This window comes from Octodon degus, unplaced genomic scaffold (genome assembly GCF_000260255.1).
Source record: "Octodon degus isolate 3935 unplaced genomic scaffold, OctDeg1.0 scaffold00123, whole genome shotgun sequence".
Taxonomy (NCBI): Eukaryota; Metazoa; Chordata; class Mammalia; order Rodentia; family Octodontidae; genus Octodon; species Octodon degus.
Genome location: NW_004524699.1, coordinates 3,499,912 through 3,518,919, shown reverse-complemented (window position 1 = coordinate 3,518,919; position 19,008 = coordinate 3,499,912). Strand labels below are relative to the sequence as shown.

The following is a 19,008-nucleotide window of genomic DNA, read 5'->3' as shown; positions in this document are numbered from 1 at the left end:
GCTCGGGGGCGGGGCCGCGGCCTGGGCGGGCGGGGGCGGGGCCTGCCAGCTCGGAAGCGTGCGCGCGCCTCCGCGTGCGTCCAGAGTCCCCAGCCCCGGGGGTCTAGGTTCGGGTGTGCCCGCGCTGGTGCAGAGTGAGTGTGTGTGTGTGTTGCGTGGGCACGAAGTGTGTCCGTGCTGACGAGTGCTGAAATCAGATCCACTTCCCCTGGATTCCAATTAAGCCCCTCCCTGGCTCTGCGGCCTTCCCCGACTTGCTTAACCTAGAAGAGCACCTGGAAAACGCGGGTAACGAAAGAGACTTCCTCCGAGCGGCTGGAGGACAGCGCTGGGGCGCTGAGAAAAGCGCCGGGCTGGCATCTGCGCTTGTCCAGGGCCCAAGATGGGTGACCTTGGTCTTGACGCAGGCGAGGTGGGGTTGGGGGTGCATTACCCTGCCTGCCCCCTTTCCATGGTCTCAGCAGCCCCCAGAGGAGGTCCAGGCGGGAGACGACAGCGGGGCAGCCCTTGTACTTGGGAGGGAGGGACCAAGCTGCACTGGCGCTGCAAGCATGGTTCTAAAATACTTCTGTAATCAGGCGCGTGTCATAAATGCTGGTTTGTTTTAAGATGGACACATCTGGCCTCGGGTGAGCTCCCTTGAGGCTGCTGCCTTGCTCCAGAGGCCGGGTGGTGCTGGCACAGGCAGGACAACAGGTGACCAGGCGCTCAGCTGAGAATTCGCCCCTGTCCAGCTGGCTTTCTGGCCTGCCCTTGCTCACCCATCTCCGATCATGGGGGACTCCTGTCCAGAGTCTTTCGGGAGTCTCCCTCCAGCCTTCAAGGGCTAATGCTCGGGTGAGCTCAGGAGGCTGGGAGGAGAGGAGCTGAGTGCACGGCACCCCCAGCATATCATGGACCTGGGCTGGGGCCCCTCATCTACCCCAACCACTTCCTCTGCTTGGTGCCTGCCCCTGGCCTTTTTTTTTTTTTTTTTTTTTTTGGCACTACAGGAGAGTCAACCAGGGCCTGCTCCCTGAACTAGTTTTGAACTGGGCCTCTGCTAGGTTGAAAGACCAGTGAGTTGTCCAGCTGGAACTAAAACTTATCCTCCTGCCTCACTGTCCCCAAGTGCAGGGACCGTAGGTGTGCACTGTCACATCCAGGTGTGGTCTGCCTGTTTTCCCAAAATTTCCATCTCGCCTCACTCATCCCTCTTTGTGGCTTTTCTCCTGGAAAGTCAGCTCACAGCTCTCCTGGCACAGGGACACGGACTCCTACACACACACCTGCACACGAGGACAGGCCGCCACACACTTACGCGCCAGCACCAGTGCTGGTCTCTGGGAAGCCTCGCCCACCCCTTTCTTACTCTGTGAGTGCCCTCCCAGGGCAAGTCAGTCCAACTCGACAGCATAGTTCCCTCCTCCATAAAGGAAAAGCTGCAGAGAAAGCATAGGGCGGCCTGGCCAGGGTGTGCAGTGGGTGCCCCAGGTCCCACAGGGCCATCCCCAAGCAGGGACACGGGTGGCATGTGTCATCCGAGTGAAGAAGACAAGCACAAACACTGCTCACCGAAACCCAAACCTACCAGGCCGCCACACGGAGCTACCATTTGGGGAACTCACGGGACCAAAGAACGTAGTATTAGGCACCCCACCAGTGTGCACCCCACTGAGTCCAGGCTGGGGGACCCTTACAGGACAAATCACCTAGTTTCTTCCACAAATACACCTGGGAGAAAAATGAAAGGGAATGTAAACACCAATAAAATGCAACATGCGGATTTTAGATTGCAATCTGAAGAATGCAGCTGTTGAAAAATAACAAAGAAGTCAGGCATGGTGGCACGTGCTTGTAATCACAGTATTCTGGGAGGCTGAGGCAGGAGAATCACAAGTTTGAGCCCAACTCAGCGAGACCCTGTATCAACATAAAAGGGCCAGGTACAGTGGCCTGTGCTTATAATCTCAGCACCTGGGAGGGGGTCTTTATGCCATTTTCTCTATTGCTATTAATCTCGCCCGTAACAACGGTTAGAAGGCTTTGAGACCTGCCGCTGCCCCTGCCCCTCCCAGCGGCCATGAGGTGGGGTCACAAGCGTCAGACCCCGGTGAGGCAGGGACATGTGGCCGGCCTTGCCATTTCTTGTGCTCCTGGCTGTGTGCCCAGCAGTCCTGTGTCTTAGCAGACTCATGCTCAGACGCTTCCCCGTGGGAAGCTGGGAAACTGAGTCCCGAGGTCCAGTCAGGGCTGCTGGGGTGGGGGCTGGGGACAGAACAGCCAGGGTGACCTCGGGTGAGTCTGAAGCGTATGGCTAACCCTCACCTTGCACTCATCAGGATCTGCTGGAAGCAAGGAGAAGGGGAGTGGGCACAGCGCCCCGCCCCCCGCAAGTGGGGCCATCACGCACGGGAGTCTTTCCCATCCTCCTCACTTACCCTGCTCCCGCGTGGCCCCCACAGTACAGCTGCTCTTCCTGGGGGGCCAGGACAAGCCCCCTGGGGAAGGATGCTATGCACACTTTCCACATGCTTCTGGAAGAGAGGCTCAAAGGCTGTGAGCTGACAGCCGGGGAAGAGAGCCAGGCCACACCTGGCCCACACATGCTTTCTTTGGCCTGCAGAATGTTTTTAAATTTTTTAGCTGACAGTAAAAGGTCAGGTGGTTTCATGTAAATATCCATGTTTCCGCTCCTCCGGTAACTTCGGATGACCTGACTGCACCAGGTCTGTGTTCCCACATGTGACAAGAGGATCCGGGGGGCGGGGCGAGGGCACCGTCATCTGTCACTCCCAGCCCCCCCAAAGGGCTGCTTCTGTCTTAGGGGATGTTGCTGTCTCTTTTCCCTGCTCCTAGTCCCCACGGGGACCCCCAGCACATGGCAGCCAGGATGGTTGTGAGCACGCAGAGCCCCTCGCCCTACGCTGAGTTGCAAGGCTCGCCCACAACCGCTGGGCTCCCAGGTCCTCAGGCCTCCGTTCTCTGGACCCGGGTCTGCCATTTCGCTAGGTTCCAGGGAATGGGGTTCAGGCCTAGAGCACAGTGCTGGGAGAACCCAGAAGGGTTCTGTCCCAGCAGGACACAGCTAGGAGAAGCAGGCACAAAGCAATGCTGGAAAGCTGACCGACCTGAGAGGACAGCGGCTGGATGCCCCGACCCAGGCTTGCTCTGGCAGAAAAGCCTCTCGGCCCCGAGGGCAGGTGCAGGTCGCCTGGTCTGGCTGGTGCTGCGCTTTTAGAGAAGGGCGTGGCTGGCCCAGCCCCTCCTCATTTTCCCGACACAGACATCACCATTCCTGGCCTGCCTGGGTCCTGGAGTGGCCCTGTGTGGGCGGGTGAGCACACCTCTTGGCAGCTGAGGATCTGACGAATGTGCAAGCCTCGAGGACAGGGCCTCCCATGGCCCAGCCTCCCCGCCCGGCTTCCTGGAAGCTGCCAGTGGTCCCTGCTGCAGCCCCAGGAGCCCACAGGCTGGAGGCTGAACAGAGCTGGTCAGAAGGGAGAACTAGAGCATCAACCCCCCCAGGAGGCCACATGGGTGGTGCATGTGACATCACTGTCACTCCAACTCTGACCTCACAGGGTGTCACCGTCAAAGCACAACAAGGCCTGGAGCAGTACAAACAGCCCACATCGGGGATACCAAGGCTCTGGGTGACCTGGCCAGGGGCCTTGCTGTCCCCCCAAAGTGAACACTCATGACTCCAGCTCTCTAACCTGAAAGGGCGGCCCCCAGTGTCACTGAGAGAAATGCTATCCACTGTCCCAGCGCCTGGACTGCTGGTGGGCCAACCTCCCCAGGGGTAGCCGATACCGCCAAGGGCCACCAGTGCAATGTGTGCTGGCCCACTAGAGGTGGAGGGGGCCCAGAGGAAAGGAGTCTGAGACTTGAGATTGGGCCCCCCACACTGGGGCAGAGACGCGGGCAGCGAGAGAAGGGGAGACTGTGGAAGAGCCCTGCCCAGCCCAGCCGGTGGCCACAGGACACCTGGACACACACAGCCAAGGAAGGCGTCCCAGGCTTGGCCTCAAACCTGTCCCTAAGCTGCGGGTCAGTGACTTCCTCCCTGGCTGTACTAGGCTGTAGGTGTCCCACTCTGCCTGAAAAGTCTCCACCACAACCAAGAGGGGCACTAGTGACTCCACAGGGTTGTTACCCCTCCCACGGTCCCTTGCGGCGCAGCCAGCCAAATGCCACCCTGAGACCTTTGTGGCACAGCCTCCAGGACTGTGCTGTCCCCAGGGATCTGGAGCCCAGCCTCAAATCTGAGTTCCTGCTGTGTCTTCCAAGTTTGGGTAGCACTTCCCTGAACCTCGGTTTCTGCATCAAAGAAGAGCTGATGACACCAAGAATGCTCACAATGAAACACCCCCTGCTCCTGACCTCAGGAGTAGAAAACACAAGAGCCCACGGCAGCCCAAGAAGCACCCATAGTCTGGGCCACAGGGACAACTCCCCTCCCCGGGCCGGGCACCAGGGCAAGAGGAAGCCCAGCCTCAGGCCCACACAGGGACGGGAGACAGAGATTCTAGCAGCTTCCAGCCCAACTCCTCCAACCAGTTCTGTGGTGGTGGGAGGAGGTGCTGGCGGCTGAGGGGGCCTGGTGCTGCTCTCCCTTCTGTGGCAGGGACTTACCTCGGTGGCTGGTGGTGGCAGAGGAGCGGGCCAGGGTGTCTGGGTCTGGAAGATGGCATGGCGGGTGCCGGCCCACCGCCTGGCAGTCACCACTGACACAAAGGCAAGGAACACGGAACCCTTCCTCCCCCTGGGCATGACGGGCCTGGCCAAGGCCTGGCCTGCTTCCCGGGCCATGTCCGGACAGCAGCCCAGTGGGGGGGTAGGCTCCCTGGGAGTCCCTTAGCCAGTGTGCTGGTCTCCTGCCTGCCCTGGTGAAGTCAAGCACCCAAGTGCCTAGGCCTGGTGTCACCCACATGGCTGTCATACCTGCTCCTGTGACGGGCAGGGCCAGGAATTCCCGCGCGTACCAGGCTGTGGGGCAGCCAAGGATGGGCGGTCAGGCTGTGCCTGGAGGTGGTTGGGCCCACCCCTTTCCTGTTGCCCCTCGAGGCCCCATCTCCATTTCCCTCTTAAGGGGCCCCAGAAACCACCACACAGAGCCAGGAAGGTATGGAGTACGGTGACGATGGGTCCAGATGGGGCCGGAGGGTGTGACCTGGCAGGAGCCACTGGAGGAGCAGCCTAGCCCCCCCCCCCCAATGACTCATCCTGAAGCAGCCCTGACCACTGGGCTTCACCGCTGGCACCCAGGCCTGGGGTTTCATTTTAACCAGGGAGGGAGCGTGCTACATTGGCAGCCGTTTGTCACCGGCAGTGTCACAAAAATGTAATACAGTCTTGGGGGGCCCGGGGAGATGGCTCAGTGGAATAAGCGATTCCCTGGCATGCGCAAGGGCCTGAGTCCTGAGTTCACTCCCCGGTTCCACCAAAAAAAAAAAAAAAAAAAAGTAATACAATCACCTCTGTGAGCATCAGAAAAGACATCAGTGAGGGAACCAGGAAGGGTACGCAGCTGGGGACGAGGGCAGTTGGGGAAAACCCACTGGTGGTAATTTCTCATCGTCCCGCAAGCCCAACACTGGAGGCCATCTGATGCATTCAGTGCACCCATCTGACACCCAGGAAAACGGAGGCCCTGAGAGGGCAGCGCTTGCCCAGGCTCTCACCAGGAGAACCCGCGCCTCATGTCTGTCAAACCCGCAGGCCCATCCCACAGCCCAGGAGCCCAGGTGAGGGCTGGCCCCAGAGGCAGGGCTGCTTTCTTACCCTTCTGGGACCCTGGCCGGGTGGACATGCGGACCCCTGCTGCGAGAAGAGGGCGCCAGGCTGGGTGCGCAGGACCACAGGGGCAGGGAGGAGGGGCTCCCGGGCAGGGTCTTCAGCGCTTCCCCAAAGGCACATCAGGCCACCCAAGGGCCCTGGTGGCTGCGACCTTGTGTGGCCGCAGAGGCTGCTCCGCCAGCACCCTCGCCCTGCTGCTCCCGCGTTTCACATCCTCTTCCGGTGGCTTTGTGCTGAGCAGGCTGCGCTGAGCCTGGGAGCAAGATCAGGGCTCCTCACCCTGCCTGGTGCTGCAGCCTGAGGGAGCCGCAGGTTCCTCTTCTCCTGGGTGGGCCCCAGTTTCCTGATCTGGGAAGCGGGTGGGGAATGCAGGAGCTCTCAGACTGAAAGCCAAGCTCCTGCCCCTTCCCTTGTCCGTGCAGCCAGCACCGGGAGCTCTTGACCTTGGACACCTGCTTTGATCTTTGAGACAGGGTCTTGCTGTGTAGGTCAGGCTGGCTTTGAACTCACCATGTAGTCCAGACTGGCCTCAAACATGCAACCTGCCTCAGTCTCCCAGGTAGAGGTTCGAGGGGTGTGCCACCACACCCCACTTTGACCTCTGACTCTCACCCTGTGAGCTCCTCCCATAGGAGAATTTTTCATGGAAGATTTCAGGGATACTCCCAGTGAGTGTTTTCTGGGGATGTGGCTGGGCAGGCAGACATGCTGGGGGGCACAGAGAGGGCACCAAGGATCCCAGGTGGGCCCTGCAGCTGCAGCTCTTCTGCCTCCCTGTCCCACCCTCGTCTCCCCTCCAGCATGGTCTCTACAGCAGTTTCTGACCAAGTCCTCACCTGCCCTGGGTCCCTTGGATTCCGGCCACTCTGACCTCTTCCCTGTGTTCTCTCTTCCCAGTTGCCCGGAGCAGCCTGGAGGCCTGGGCTCCGCCCTGGCTGTCCCTGCTGCCAGCCATCCCACCACCTTTCCCTCACGCACGTGCCGCTCCGTCAGGCTCAGAGGCCCACGTCCCCTGCGAGGCCAGGCACCAGCTTGTGCGTTCATGCAACCGTGGGCTTCTAGAAACTGCAGGGCTGACCAGGTCGAAATCAATGAGCCCAGGGCCCCAGTCCCAGCCTCCCCAGACTCGGGGACCTTGGGCCAACAACTTGGCATTGCTGGACCTCAGGTTCCTCATTTGTAAAGGGGCGCAAGGGCACTTGAGATCTGACGAGCACTTGGCCGGGGCCTGGCTCATGCAATAAGCACTCATCCCACATGCGCTATCCCGTGGGCTGCCACCACTGAGGAGTCCTGCCCCAGTGCCTGGCGTGCACAAGCAGGCAAAGCTGGTGGACGCTGTCCCAGGCCAGGAGCACTGCAGCCTGGCTCCATACTGGACACCGATCTCCTGATGCCAGTTCGAACCAAGTGTGTCCTCCTAACTGGATGCCAGCTGGGCCCTGGGAGAGGTCCGCTGCTGTAAAGGCAACCACCAGGAGGGGCACCGCAGGTTAGGCTGGGCCCTGGGAGCCTCTGAGATGCTCCTGCCTGAGACAGCTTCCAACAGGCCTCATGGCTGGTACCCCAGCCCTCCACTCCTGTGCCCGGGCTGCCTGGCCCACCTTCTGGCTGGGTGACAGTGGACATGGCCATGCGGCTCAGCTGCCCTGTAGCTTATCAAGGAACAGTCCCAGCCAGGAGGAAAGGAGTCCCTGGACCTTAGCTTCCTGATCTTTGGGGTTTTTTTGGCGGAACGGGGCATTGAACTCGGGCCCTTGTGCTTGCCAGGAAAGTGCTTATTCTACTGAGCCATCTCCCCGTCCCTCTGATCTTTGAAAGGTGACTCCATGTTCAGCAGAGGGGTTGGTGGGCAAGTGGACAGCAGTTTCCTATGGTGCCAGCCTTTCTGGGGTGCAGGAGGACCTAGAAGGGGAGGTGGTCAACTTCAAGCAGCAGAGGAGGGGCAGAGCCCCAGAGGGTGCCGGGCTGTTAGTGCCTTCCATGGACAAGCTTTTGAGAGCTCTTTCCAGGCCCGGGGCCTGGTGCCCGGTGCTACATCACGCAAGCTTTCTGCTCTCTATCCCAACTTCCAAGCCTGTTACCACTGCCATTTTCACCACCTGGCTTTAGCCTAACAGGGCCAGGCAGCCCTGGGGCGGCAGGCCCTGGGTGCTCAGGAGAGTTAGAAAGCAAGGCTGGCGGGCCAGTGGAGTCCCCTCCAGGGCGCAGAGGCAGGACCAGCAGCTGCTCAGAAGGCGGAGCCGGGGAAGAGGGGCCGTGGGAGGGGAAGGGAGGGGAAGGGAGGGGAAGGGAGGGGAAGGGAGGGGAAGGGAGGGGAAGGGAGGGGAAGGGAGGGGAGGAGCCCGCAGTGTGTCGCCCCTCCTCCCACCGCAGGTCCCCGCCTCCTGCTGGGACCAGAGAGCAAGCCTTTGTTTTGTGCCTGCCTGGAGTGGCCACATGATGCTCCACATCACTGTCACCGCCTGGAACGCCTGGGATGGGCTGCAGAGAGCAGGGCTAGTCTGGGTGCGGGACAGCGAGGGGGTTCCAATGCACTCCCCAAGCCCACACAGGCCACAGTCCCAGCTAGGCTCACTGGGGGCCTGAGATGACACACTGGCAGCGTGTGAGGCTCAGAATAACCCCCAGCCCACACCATCTCCCAGGACACCTGGATCACCCATGCTGCGCACATGCCCCACACCAGGCACTTGTGTGCCCAGGTGTGAGCCTTTTCTGGGGGAAGGCTGCTGCATCCGGTGACCACATTGTTTGTAAACACTGCACTGCTGTGGGCTGTCGCCAGGAGCTATGACTCAGAGCTGGAGCAGTGACTCCTCTCGAAGCTGTTTAATCAGCATGGCATCCTGTCCCGGAAGTGGACGGGAAAGGCCTCGGCCTGGCTTTTGCTCCTCTTTCCTGCTGCCTGCTGACCTGACCGGAGTCCTGCCAGTGGGCCAGCGGCCCAGCTCCCCTCCCCTCGTTTCTGGGAACTGAGGTCCATCAGCAAGTCCCTCAACGCGTCTGTGGTCAGGCAGGCTCTGTGAAGCAGGGTGTGCTGGGCTGTGGAGCAGGCTGGGAAGGGCTCAGGCCTGGGTCTGCGTGCAGCAGGGCAACGTAAGCCTGCAAACCCTGCAGCCAGAGGCACACGCAGGCCGGCCGGCCAGAACAGCTCTCAGACCTTCAGTGAGGGCCAAGCACTTTTCCATTGGTTGGCCAGACAGAGGAAGCTACAGTTTTGTATCATTTTCTTTTTTTTGGTGGTACCAGGTATTGAACTCAGGACCCCGAGTTTGCCAGGCAACCACTTATTCCACTGAACTATCTCCTCAGTCCCCATATCTCCTGCCATTTTTTTTCAAATGTAGAAATATTTTTATTGTGTTCAGATATTGTAAAGCTGGTTGCCTGAGGCCCAGGTGGCTCGCTCTCCTCTGGGATGCACTGAGCAACAGATCCCGGCCATGCCATGTTCCTGTCACCAGGGCGAGTTGGGATGCTGAGGTCCATTTTCCCTGACCCTCAACCCAGTGCCTTAACTGCAGCCTGCATCTCCTCACGCTCGTCCCCAGCAGGCAGGATGAGAATGTCTGGGGTCTCGGTCACAGGAGGGTGATGGGGTCGGGAAACCTCGGAGGGCCTGTGGACAGCCGCATCTCACACGGGGGTGGCCCCGTCCAAGCTCCAGGCTGGTGGAGCAGGGGCCCCGACCACAGGATGCACCTGCGGAATGTGGGGAACTTGGCCACCGTTGCCGGGGGAGGTGGAAGGGGTGGCAGATGCTGGCGGTGGAGGCCTGGTCGTGCCCTGGGCAGAGCAGCCCCTCTGAAGCAGCTGACACACCCGCCGCGGGGCTGCCCTGAGCTGGCTGCCTGCCCGGCGGCGCCTGCCACCAGCCCACTGAGACGTGGCTGCCAAGAGGCTGAGGATCCGGAATCCGGGCCCTGCCCCAGCTGCTTGTGCTGCTGGCGTGGGGCCCGGCACAGTGCTCAGTGGCCAGGGCTGCACCCCGCCCCCAGGAGCCCAGCAACCAGAGGGCTCTCCGCGCGGCAGCTGTGAGCCAGGAGATACTGAATGGGAAGCTCTTGGGGCCTGGCCTGCGTCACATGTTTGCAAACCAGCCCCCAAGGTAGCCTGGGACTCTGGGGAGGAGGCGTGGTCCTCAGGCAGTGCGCAGCCAGGTACTCCCTCTGCAGAGCAGCACTGCAATGTCAGAGTGCCACGCACATTCCTGAACAGCATCAGCCTCGCTACTTGCACAGAGGAGCACAGTAACAGATTTCAGCCGGCACCATCTGCAGATTACGGGGGAGCCCAGGGCCCACGACACTTCCCCAGCTGGCCAGCACCTACTAGGTGCCGGGCACTGTTCAAGGGCTGGTCGCACACCAGGACACAAAACAGATGAGACCACCTCTGACGCTGGGTGTGGTAGTAGGCGCCTATAAGCCTAGCATTTGGGAGGCTGAGGCAGGAGGGTCTCTGTTGAGTTTGGGCTACACCCTAAGTTCAAAGCCAATTCATACTTTATAGTGAGGCCTGGTCAAAGAATTTTTGAAAAAGCAAAACAGGCCAGGGGACCTGAGGGAGAAAGGCAGGTGAGCACTCCAGGGAGGAAGCAGTTTGCACTCCGGGATCATTTTCTGCCCTGAGGCCCCTTGGGCACTAAGATGGGGGGGGCGCAGCAGGCATGCTCACCTGTCTACACCCACGTGCCCCGAGTGATGCCAGCTCAAAGTGAGTCTTGTAATTACGAACAGCTGATGTACACATGCACACTGCCACACACAGGGGTCCCACACACCGCATGTGGAAGGAGCGCTGGCCTGACTAGACCCCGCTCCCACCTCCTCAGGCAGGACAGGGCTCTCGATGGCCCAGGCGGCTTCCCACTTCTGGGAAGGCTGAGGCTGGAGGGCAGGGCAGGGCAGGGCAGGGCAGGCGCACCTTTACTCACCGGGCTCCCGCTAGAGAGCGCGCCATGCAGAGGCGGGCTGCCAGCCCAGGCAGGGGAGTCAGAGGAGGTGGCAACCAGGCTGGGCCTCCTGCAGGGCTGGGGGCTGAGCCTCAGGGAGGCGCCCGTGCCCAGTGGGCCCTGGTCACCAGTGTTCCAGGGCCCGGGCAGTCGGGACAGAGGGCCCTTGTGGTGGGGGAGGTGGGCTGTGCCAGGGACACTGTGTGCCGGGCCTGCGCTGCGGAAGCAGGGTGGCCCTTCAGAAGGGCCCTCCTGAGCTGCCCCGGCCTGCGGTGGGCTTGGGCGCCAGCTGGCTGCCTGGGGTGGCGGGGCTTGTGCCCACTGCCCTCTTTGTTCCCACAGCGCTCTCCTGGAGCCTGGAGGCAGTGGGGACCTGGGGCTCAGGGCCTGGAAGCTGAGTGACGCGGCTGCATCTCGCTGTCCTGCCCCTGCAGACCCTCTGTTCCTTGGTTTCTGCAAAAGAGGCAGGCTGTCCCCTTGGCCTCCGGGGGCCCGCGTCCCTCGGTGCCCTCCAGGAGCTCTCGCATCCTCCTGAGGAAGCTAAAGGCTGGGCAGCTGAGGCCGGAGGAGCATAACCTTGAGCCACCTGGGCGAGCGATATGGCGACTTCTCGAGACCTTGCCTCAGAAAATGAGAGGATGGCTGGGGATGTACCTCAGCTCGAAGTTCACTCCCAGGAAGGGCAAAACAAAAACAAAAACTAGGGTTAAGAGAAACCTGAAGCCCAGGGCCTGAGGGCCCCGCCAGGAACACACTGGGATTCCCTACCCGCGTCTGGCCCGGGGCTCTGTGGAGGCCATCTGCGGTCAGGTGCTCTTCTTCCTGCGGGTACCAGCCAGGTGCCTCTACCTGCAGCCACACGCGGCCCTTCATCTGTGTGCCTACCTCCATCTGGCTCATCGCATCTGGGTACACGCACGGTGACCCTCAGATGTGGGCACGGTTATGTGCCCGGGACCACCGTAGTCCGTCAAGGACAGCAGACGGGGTCCTGCGTCTCTGGCCCCAGAGCATGCATCTGTCAGAGCAGGGACCAGGAGCATGCGCTCAGCTCCTGAGTGCTGGCTTCTGGGCTGCTGGGCCTGGGAAGGGAGCGCTAAGCAGGGAAGGCAACTCCTCCTGGAGTCTCAAAAATCTTCACTCTGCTTCTGGGGAGGGCAGGGGACTTGGGCAGGCAGAGCTGCCCACCTGGCCCTTGCTCACCAGATGCTGTGTGGCCCCAGCTGCCACCTGCTGGGCACTCAGAGCCTCAGGTCAGGTGGACAGCCTCACCCTGAGCACCAGGAGGATCAGGAGCCCGAACCTGGCCTCAGAAACACAGGGGATCCAGGTGGGCTGCTCAGAGGCCCTGGGCAGCTGACCTGGGCGGACTAGGAAACCAGCGGGCTCAATGTGGACCTGCAATGTGTCTGGCTTCTCCGAGCACACCCCGCGCTCCCTGGTGGAGGCCGAAGGCTAACTGCCTCACGTACTGGGGATGGGCGCCTTGGGACACTGCGCACATCCTGGAGTCTGCAGTGGAAGAAAGGGAGGCTTGGCCTTGAGGAGCACAGCTGGGACCCCGTCCCAGGCTTTGTCCTCCCCCATGACCTCTAGACAGCTAGACCTCCCAGGCTGCTGTTCCCTGGGGCCGGTGACAGCCAGGGAGATAATCAGGGCTGGGCCATCTCCTGGCCTGGCTGCCCCCACCCCAAGAATCCAGGTGGAATGGGCTCCGCCCCTGCCCCACCCTGGGCAGCCCCGGGCTGGAGCTCCACAGACACAGCTAAGATGCCCCCCTCCAGGCACTCCCCACAGTCCTGGGCAGGTGACAGGGCTGGGTCAAGCTGGGCTGTAATCTCAGCACTCAGAAGGCTGGGGCAGGGGGACTGCGCTGGGCGTGAGGCCAGCCTGGGCTACTTTGTGAGACCCTGCTTCAAAAACTAAAAAAGCAGGCTCGTCAGGTCTGGTGGGAGCGGGCGCTTCATTCCTGGGCAGAGAGATGCTCACACCTGCATCAGGAGAAGAGGCCTGGGGACTGCTTCTGGATGCGAACCCAGGAAGAGGGAAGGACGGCACGGGAAAGAAATGTGCTCGGGCTGTGGCTCGCCCGCCGGGGATCCCGGCTATCAGGACGATGAGGCCGAGGCAGGACAGTGCCAAGTTCGAGGCCAGCCTGAGCAACTTGGGGAGGCCTTGTTTTGAAATAAAAAATATAAAAATATGAAGGGTCCGGGGTATAGCGCAGTGATGGCAAGCTTGCCTAGATGGTGAGAAGCCCTGTGTTCTGGCTCCAGCGCCACAAACCAGAGTGGAAAGCAGACTCCCCTCTCCCTGTGGTGGACGCGCCCCCTACCTCTCCCAGGAACTGGGCAGTCTGCGTAAGCACCCCCCATGGGGCGAGGAGGCCAAGCGGGTCTGTTCCTCCTTGGCCATGGCCTCCTGGCACAGGGCTAGGGGCCTCCAATCTGGGGTTCCAGCACACATGCGGCCAGCTCCAGCCCACGTGCGTGCATCAGGTTGGCCCGCGATGCCTCTCAGCTCTGATGCAGGGGGGCAGAGAGGCCAAGAGAGTGGCCCAAGGTCACAGTGTGAGTGATCAAGGTCAGACACAACCCTGGCTCCCAGGGTACTGGGAAACCCTTGGAGGTTCTGGGCTCCAGCCTGCCCGGCCCCACCCACCTGCCCTCTCTGTCCTCTACCCTGTGGCCAGGGGCTCCATGGCCTCGCTCCCTGCTGAATACCTCTCCTCTGTGTCCCAGGAGGCTCTCTACACTGCACAAGGTCAGCACCCACACACTAAGCCAGACCCCACGGGAGCCCACAGGAGTTGGGAGTCCTTCCACAGCGAGGGGCTGGGCAGGGACAGAGCAAGCACAGAGGGTTTAAGGTGGCTTTCCTCTTCTTCCAGGGCCTCTGCTGCTGCCAGGCAGGGCTCTGCCCGAGCCATGATCCCTGCCTAGTGATCTTTACAGGACACCCCGTAATAGGAGAGATTCAAACCCAGTGCGGTGCTCTGGCCAGCTGTCTTGCTGGAGGCCTGGTTTGCTGCTGGGGCGCTCACAGGCCAGTGCAGTGGGGAGCAGGGCTCAGCCTGGCCCTGTCCTGCTCCCCCACAGCCCCGGGAGGTGACACAGTTGAAAGGGCAATGTTAATGCACTGAACGATGGACACAGGTGGGTGGCCACAGATGGGGAGACGGGGCCAGGGGCTTCACCACGATTAGCTCATCCAGCCTGTCAGGGTCAAGGTGGCCCACAACCACAGTTCCCTGTTCCAGGGGCTGTATATCCTAGCCATACTGCCATTGCCACTGTGTCCTGGGTCCAGGGAGCCCGTGGCTACTGCGTGTGGCAATGCACCATGCATGCCTGTCTGTTCACTGCGCCTCAGACACTGCCTCTGTCAACTGTCACTCAGGTATCCAGGAAATGGCCTCCGTTGCTAGGGGACTGGCCCAACGCCAGGTGGCGGGAAGGCGGGGTGATGGGGCGGGGACACGACTGGGGTTTCCCTCAGGAAGGATCCAGGGGGTGGGGGCCTGCCAGGTCCTGCCTGGAGGTGGGGGTGGGGTGAAGCAACAGTGAGAAGTCAGGCTAAATTCACAGCGGTGCAAGGCTGTCGGAAAGCCCCTCACCCTGAGCCTGCCTCCCTGCTAGTATTTTGGGGGCCTGCAGTTGCCAAGCAACCAATCCAGGCTGCCATGGGAACTCACCCTTCCAGGGCTTCTTGCCGTTTTTAGGGGAATGCCACAGTGCTTCCCAGTCCCTTTCCTCCCCACTTCCTCACCCCGACTTGGCTGCCCCCTGCCTGCCCCGGGGTCACCTCCCACAGCCAAGGGACAGGGCAAAATCTTGGAGGCTCACAACTCAGGAACCCCCAGGAAATGCAGAGCACAGAGCCCAAGGTCTTCATTAGCACAGGGAGAAGATGAGAGGGTGCCTGGCTCTGTTTACAGCTCAGCCGGGTCCTGCCGGCTGGCAACCACTACGTGGGGGGCCTGCCCGCCACGTCCCGCCCTGCCCCACCCCCAGCCCTGACCACCAGGAGCCCACAGTAATTGGCAGGGGTTTGGTCCCAGCCCTGGCCCCACCCTGGGCTCGTCTGCATAGGGACAGGGGACTTGTCCTCCAGATTTGCCAGTGCCTGACATGGGGGGCTCTGCGGCAGAGCCTGGGCAGACACAGGGGGCACCATGCTCAGGCAAGGCACGTGCAGAGGGCCGTCACCACGGTGTCTTCCTCCCACAGCCCAGCAGAGGCGTGGGCGTGGCCTGGCTTCCTCTTGCGCTTCTCCTAGAATGCACTGCGACCCACAGCCCTGGGTCCACACTCTGTCCTGTCCCTTAGACTGCAGCCCGGTGGGCACTCTGCGGAGCCCACGCTCCAAGGCCTCCATGGGCCACAGCCACAGGGGCCATGGGTGAGCCACAGCCCAGCACCAGTGAGATGGTGGAAGGGGCTGCGTGGGGCTCAGGAGTGCACAGAGGACAGTGGCAGCGAGGGTCAGCCTCGGCTCAGGGTTGCTCCACCCAATCATGCTGTCTGTGGGAGTCCCAGGGGCCCTACCTCCCTCCATGTCAGGGGGGCATCTGAAGACCCTGCTTCCTCTTGCCAGAGGCCGCAGGGCAGGGTCTTGTCCTGCATAAACAGCTCCCCGGTCCCCAGAGATGCTGCCCCACGGTGACTACCACGGCCCCCACCACTGCCCTGCAACCGCTCACGGCCTGGAGACCACGCTGCGCGACAGCTGCAGGCTCTGCAAGGCCAAGAGGGCCAGCTCTGCCTGCAGGTGAGGGTAAAAGGGACACAAGCACTGTCCCCTGGGCCTGGCCCTGCCAGTCTTCCCAGGGGCTGCCCACCACCACCACCCTGCGGCCCTGTCTGGTTTGATTTCCTTGGTACACGTCACCCATGAAATGACTGTGCTTCTAGTCTGTTTACAGTTAGGTGTCAACTCCTAGCAACAAGAGGATGACACCTTTGCCACAGTTTGGGGTAGGCCAGGGTGACCAAACCCCAGGTCACAGCGCCACCTGCTGGTTCTGGAATTGCCAAGCGAGGAGAGGCAGTCTGGTTTAGGCCTACGCTCTCTAACCAGGGACTAAGGTCCAGTCCTGTCCTGTCCCCAGATACCCCACTGCTCCCCAGGACCCCATAGGCACCTGGCTTCTGGGAAGCGAATCTTTCTCAACACCCCTATTATGGGTTAGACTGTGTCCCCTCAAAAGATCCCGGCGCCTATGAATGAAAATGGAAATAAGGCCTCCGCAGACAGAATTAGTGTGAACTCTGGACCAGCCTGGACCCTAGGGGGACAACTGGCATTCTCATATCAATGAGGACAAGCGGACCCAGACACCCAGCGGCAGAGTTTGGAGCTGTGTGTTTGCAAGCACGGCCCTGTGACACCTCGACGTTAGACTTTTGGAGCAGGGAAGGTGGGCAGCACTTGGTTAAGAGCCTGGGACACTGGCACAATGGACGCTAGGCTGGGTCCCCGCACCATGCTAGGTGGTCACCCTCGCACTTCAGCTCCCTGAATGAACACAAGCTCAGGACGCTTCCTTCCGGCACCACTCCTGGAAGAACACTGCCACCCTTTCCCCGCAGCCTCCTGGACCATCCGGCTGCCTCCTCTGTAGTGGCCTGGGCCAGGAAGAGCCGGAGTCCCCTCCTTAAGTACTTCATCACATTCAGAGGTTAACCATCCAGGGACAGCAGTGTGGAAGGGGTCAGAGAACAGGGTGGAGGTCACAGCCAGCTGAGGCCGCCTCAGGCAGGAGCTTCCCTAGGGACTGGGACAGCTGAGCCCTGGGCTTGCAGGGCCCGACCCCTGAGGCTCAGGAGCTGGCGTCATCACTTGGGCTACCTAGCTCCCCTCTGGCGCGCCCAGGGTGCTCCGTGTGCACGGGCAGGTCATTCTATTATCTGTGTCCCAGGGCTTCTCACACCCAGGTGAACAGGAACAAGAGAAGACACCTATAAAATCAAAGGCTGGCGGGCCCTTGGCGCAGGCGTGTGCTTAGAGTTGGAAAATTCCAAGGGGAGACAGAGCTCAGCCAACAATCCAACTCAAATGGGCTCTGGTGCAGGCTTCAGGGAAAGTTACCCCACTCCACTCTTGTCTGGTTCCTAGTCGAGGGTTGAAAAGTGAGCACAGTCCAGGTATTGTCACTCTCTGTGGTTCATGGGGAACCCCTGAGGGAACACCCTCAGGGGTTCCCCATTAAGCTCAGACTCAAGCCCCAGGCTTCCCCTCGGGCACCCCCAGCTTGGCTCCTAGGCCTCCCTGCCTCAGTACACTTCTTCCCTGATCTCTCCCCCTGGGACAGGCTGAATTTTGGGACTGGCCTCCAACCCATGGGAGAGGTGAGGTCACTACTGAACACCGAGCCTTCTGTCTTGTTGCTTTTTCCTGCAGGCTACCCACCTGCCCCTCCTCACAGGGGAGCCTGTCCCGATGTTTGGGCCTTCTGTGGGACCCACGTGTCAGGGAGGCTCGGAGGGCTCTGGCCAACAGATACAGGAGATCTGAGGCCCTCAATCCAAACCGGATTCTACCAGCAACACAGGAAAGAGTCGCTTTTGCTGTCCCAGCCCAGCCACCATGGAGCAGAAAGCCCCACCTCCTAGAGACCACGGGCAGAGGCCCGAGGCTGAACTGGCCTGGGTGCAGGCACATAGAAGCTGACATTGCCCACGTCTGCTGTCAGAGGCAAGCCTGGGATGACGCTGTCACACAGGTCCAGCCCCCAGGAAGACAAGAGGAAAGGAGGTCGAGCACATCCCCACCCCTGAGCAGTTCATACTTGGGACAGAGTCGTTCCTGATGGGAGGTCTGGCCGGGCGACAGGCAGAGCACACACAACCTGACCCTGGCTGGGGTTCTTCCTGGATTCCAGGCAGGGTGGCACTGCTGCCCCCAGGCGGTCAGTTTAGGCACTGCAGCCCAAGGCAAGAAATCCACTAAACAAAACACACACCTTTGTTCGGCTGTTGTCAAGGAAGCTGCCTTTCTCAAGCTCTGGGGAGGAAAAGGAGCAGGATCTACAGGTTCCCTGAATACCGAGAGGGATCCCAGAAACCTCAAGGTGTTCCCCTCCTTCCATCTGCTGCTCCCACTGTGTCCGGTTCACTCCCTCATTACCCCAGCCAAAACAATGACCCCGACCACAATTCAGAATGACGACCCCAAGGCTCCAACAAAGACAAGTGGTCCAGGGCAGGTCGGAGGGCTGCTCTCTGGTCAGGGAGGAGAAAGCACTTTCCAAGGCCCTTGGTGGGCCACTGGCCACCGACAGAAAGCGCTCTACAAGCCGGTGGGACTGTTGGGGTCACCAGGCCAAGCACCCTTGCTTTGTGGAGACGGAAACTGAAGCCTTCTCCCTGTATCCCCCTCCACACCAGGCACACTCTTGTCCTTGTTCCAGGCGTTCAGAGCCATGGGCCAAGGCCGTGTCCTCTCCAGATTGCCTTGAAGTCAGCCCCTAACAGGTGGACCGTGGGAATCAAGGGCCCCCTTCTGCCCATCAGCCCGGCACATCTCCCTCAGGGCCGAGGCGAGCCTCTACGAGGCTGGACGCCCCGTCGCAGGACCGCGCTGGCTCCCACCTCTTCCTTCTTTCTCCTTACTACCTCCCCCGTGTCACGCCCTCCTCCGATACCTAGACCGCCAGTGTGGGTGAACAGCTGTGCTCGCGCGTGCGCCTGTGCTTGTGCGTGCGTGGAGGTGGTCGGGGGGGCCCCCCGCATGGAGCGGGTGGGCAGGGGTCCCCCAGGATCTCAGCTGCTCTCGTCTTCAAAGCGAGCCCGGTGGGAGGGTGGAGCCTGGGCCCAGGAGGCCAGGTCCCTTCCTTCTCTGCTGGATCCTGTCCACCTGGCGTGACCCCCTGGGCCAGTCGCTTTTCTGACCTCAGTTTCCCAACAGTGCGGGGGGGTGCGGCGGGTGGTAGGTGGACGGGAACTGCGTAAGCGCGCGCTCTGCGTGGACGCGGCGCTGGCTCCCCGCGGGGGTGGGGCGTGGGCGGGAGCGCGTGGGCCGGCCGTGGCCGGGAGCAGACCTACCTGGCAATCTACCATCATCCTCAGCCCCGGCTGCTCATCGCCGGCCCCAAGGCGGGGCCCGGGGTCTCAGAGGCCGCTCGCCTCGGCCCGCGCGCGGCGCAGGGGGGCGCCCGGCTGCGGGGCTCATGGCGCGGCCTCGCATCCGCCTGGGGCTTGGGTCTCCGCTGCGGCCGGCGCCGCTCCCATTGTCTGCACCCGCTGCGGTGCGGTGCCGGCCGCTCAGCC

General features: G+C 61.5%; 1 protein-coding gene across 3 annotated transcripts in view; it reads right to left on the bottom strand.

The window, feature by feature from the left end:
* Ralgds (ral guanine nucleotide dissociation stimulator) overlaps positions 1–19,002 on the bottom strand; it is a 37,331-nt gene extending 18,329 nt beyond the window's left edge. The window contains exon 1 of one of the 3 annotated variants that reach the window (XM_023700456.1): positions 18,784–19,002. In XM_023700456.1, coding sequence (XP_023556224.1) covers positions 18,784–18,801 — 18 coding nt within the window. In that variant the 5' untranslated portion in view covers positions 18,802–19,002. Of the gene's footprint in view, positions 1–4,617; positions 4,795–5,766; positions 5,937–18,783 lie in introns of those variants that run through there. The other 2 variants (XM_023700455.1, XM_004640425.2) reach the window with 2 other exon arrangements.
* Positions 19,003–19,008: the final 6 nt, after the last annotated feature.